Source organism: Vanessa atalanta, chromosome 14, assembly GCF_905147765.1.
Source record: "Vanessa atalanta chromosome 14, ilVanAtal1.2, whole genome shotgun sequence".
Lineage (NCBI taxonomy): Eukaryota > Metazoa > Arthropoda > Insecta > Lepidoptera > Nymphalidae > Vanessa > Vanessa atalanta.
This window is the reverse complement of record NC_061884.1, coordinates 277,559-279,960: the sequence shown is the minus strand read 5'-3', so window position 1 is coordinate 279,960 and position 2,402 is coordinate 277,559. Positions and strand designations below refer to the sequence as shown.

Below are 2,402 nucleotides of genomic sequence, written 5' to 3'. Positions count from 1 at the left end.
TTGATATGAATAAGCTCCGAGAATTATTTCAATTAATACAAATAATTTTATACAAATATATTTATCTAGTGATTAAAGAAAATTTAATGGACCTGTCAACCCGCATTAAAGTATTATGACGTGAACTCTAAACCCTTTTCCTCCAAAGGAGACGAGACTTTAGCCCAACAGTGTGATAATAACAGACTGTTAGATTATTTTTTTAATACATTATGTACATGTGTGTATATGTGATTTATATGAAATAATACATAACGATATATTTCTTTAAATGGCTTTCGTTATTTATTTAAAATATCTAATAAAAATGATAATTAATTGTATGTTAAATAGTATCCTTAGGTCAATAAAAACAACATTAGTTTAAATTAAAATTATATATTATAAACCTTAAAAAAATATTAAATTCATTCGCCTCGAAGTTCATAAATTTATTTATTACAATTTACAATAAGCCTAAACATACTAGGAGGCTGACAAAATATATTTACTATTATTTACAATGCAATAATTTATAAAATCGTAATTGAATGCACTTTTCACTTTTGAATGTCTAAATCGTCTCTCCGTCACTTAACACCGACACTGCTGCTGGCAACGCAGACACACTCGTTCTCCGAGCTTGGACCTTAAGTTCGCGATTTTTTTCTTTAGAAACGTCACTTGAAACGCGAGACGTACTTCTCGTAACTTCCGTCTATCTCTGCTCTGTTTTGCCGCGTAATTATTCCTTTCTCTCTGTTTCCTATATGAGTCGTCAGCTTCTTGGCTCGTCTGAACCGCTCGCCTCATCCTCGGATTGTTTCCAAGTAAGCAACCCCCGTTCTTCTCAGCCATAGCTCTTAATGCATCCCGCTCAAACGCTTGATACTCAACATCATCGGACAGCGAATCGACTTCGAAGGACTCCTCTGATTGTGGTGGCGAAGGTACCTTTCTGAAGTTCCAATTCTCGATGGGAGATATTTGAGATGGTGGGATATTGTACTCGTAGTAATTGTAACATCTATTTTCGTGTTCTAAGTTCGGCGACACTGATGAATATCTGTATTCGGGAACCTTAGGTCTTGAAGTCCTGTCTGGTGAGACTTCCTTTTTAACATTTTTAGTTAAGTCCAAAGCTTTTTCCGCATAGGGGGTCCACAAAGCCATGTTAGCACGTGTTGTCTTCGGACCGCGAACACTGATTGCAATTTTTCTAACACGTCTGCTTCATTTGTGGGCGGAGCGTAAAAGGGTGATCGTGGTAGGGTTAATCCGCTACCTGCGGGACTCGTAACGGGACTGAAGGCGACATCAATATTAAATTTCCCATTAAACAATAGGATTATATTTCTGTTTTGCTTCGATAAGTAAGTTAAATATTACAGTTTGAAAAGTCCAATGAAATATAATAAGCAAACTGAAGATTAGTCATTATTTAAATCGGCAGTTTCAATATATTCTATGTAAATGACGTATATTTATCCTGGGATATTGCCAGGACAAAATTGTATGTAGGAATTATTTCTTGACATAAGCGAAGTATTATCAAGCATTTGTTTATTTAATACAACAGCTTTTGAACTACAGTAGAGAACTCGAGTACATATTTACGAGCTGTTGTTTAAGAAACTTCATTTGCCATTTATAGTATTTTATCTTAATTCAAAACCTTTGTCCTTTGCTGTCGTACAGACCGAGCGAATTGCGTTAAATTTATCGCAATGCGGTCGCTGCTGTAAACAATAGTGACATTGTCTGAGTTTTCTGCTTAACACGAAACTGACCCAAAGCCATTCACACTATCAATAAACAATTCTAATACATCGGTTTCTTCAATTAATTTATAATTTGTTTAATTAATTTATTTCGTTGATATAAGGCACGTGAGTTAAGGCACCAGGTATTTAAAGACATTGTCAAATGCCCACGTGCAATAATGATTAATTTACCGGTGTCACATTTCAATGAAACATTACCTACAGCGATGTTCCACTAATATCCGACCTTGAAGTTTAATTCTAATCGCACCCCAAGAAGCTTTACTTCAGACACCATATAGCAATAAATGTATTATTATTAACTGCACTAGTGTCGAAAACGCTTCAGTATTTCACTATCAAATAATCCTCACATTACTTTGTGCCGTAAATCCCTCTGAGCTCCAGAACTGTTCTATAAACATGAGCACAATAGATGCATTTTATTACTACGTACCGCAACTAATAAATAATGCGCTTCTCTTACGGATTAAATGAGATTCCAGGATACATTTAGAATTTAAAAAGTGTGGTCGAATTTTAAAATTCAAAATATCCTAATTAAAACATTTTAGTTGGTCAGATGTTCTTTCCAATATTAAAAATGCGAAAGTAATTAACTCTCTCCTTTACATTATCACGACTATAACCAATGAACCA

At 34.6% G+C, this 2,402-nt stretch overlaps 1 protein-coding gene across 1 annotated transcript; it reads right to left on the bottom strand.

Moving 5' to 3' along the window:
• Positions 1-495: 495 nt before the first annotated feature.
• Positions 496-1,152, bottom strand: LOC125068666 (transcription factor VBP-like). Its single transcript, XM_047677938.1, has one exon. The coding sequence runs from the start codon at positions 1,150-1,152 to the stop codon at positions 574-576; it is 579 nt and encodes a 192-aa protein (XP_047533894.1). The 3' UTR covers positions 496-573.
• Positions 1,153-2,402: the final 1,250 nt, after the last annotated feature.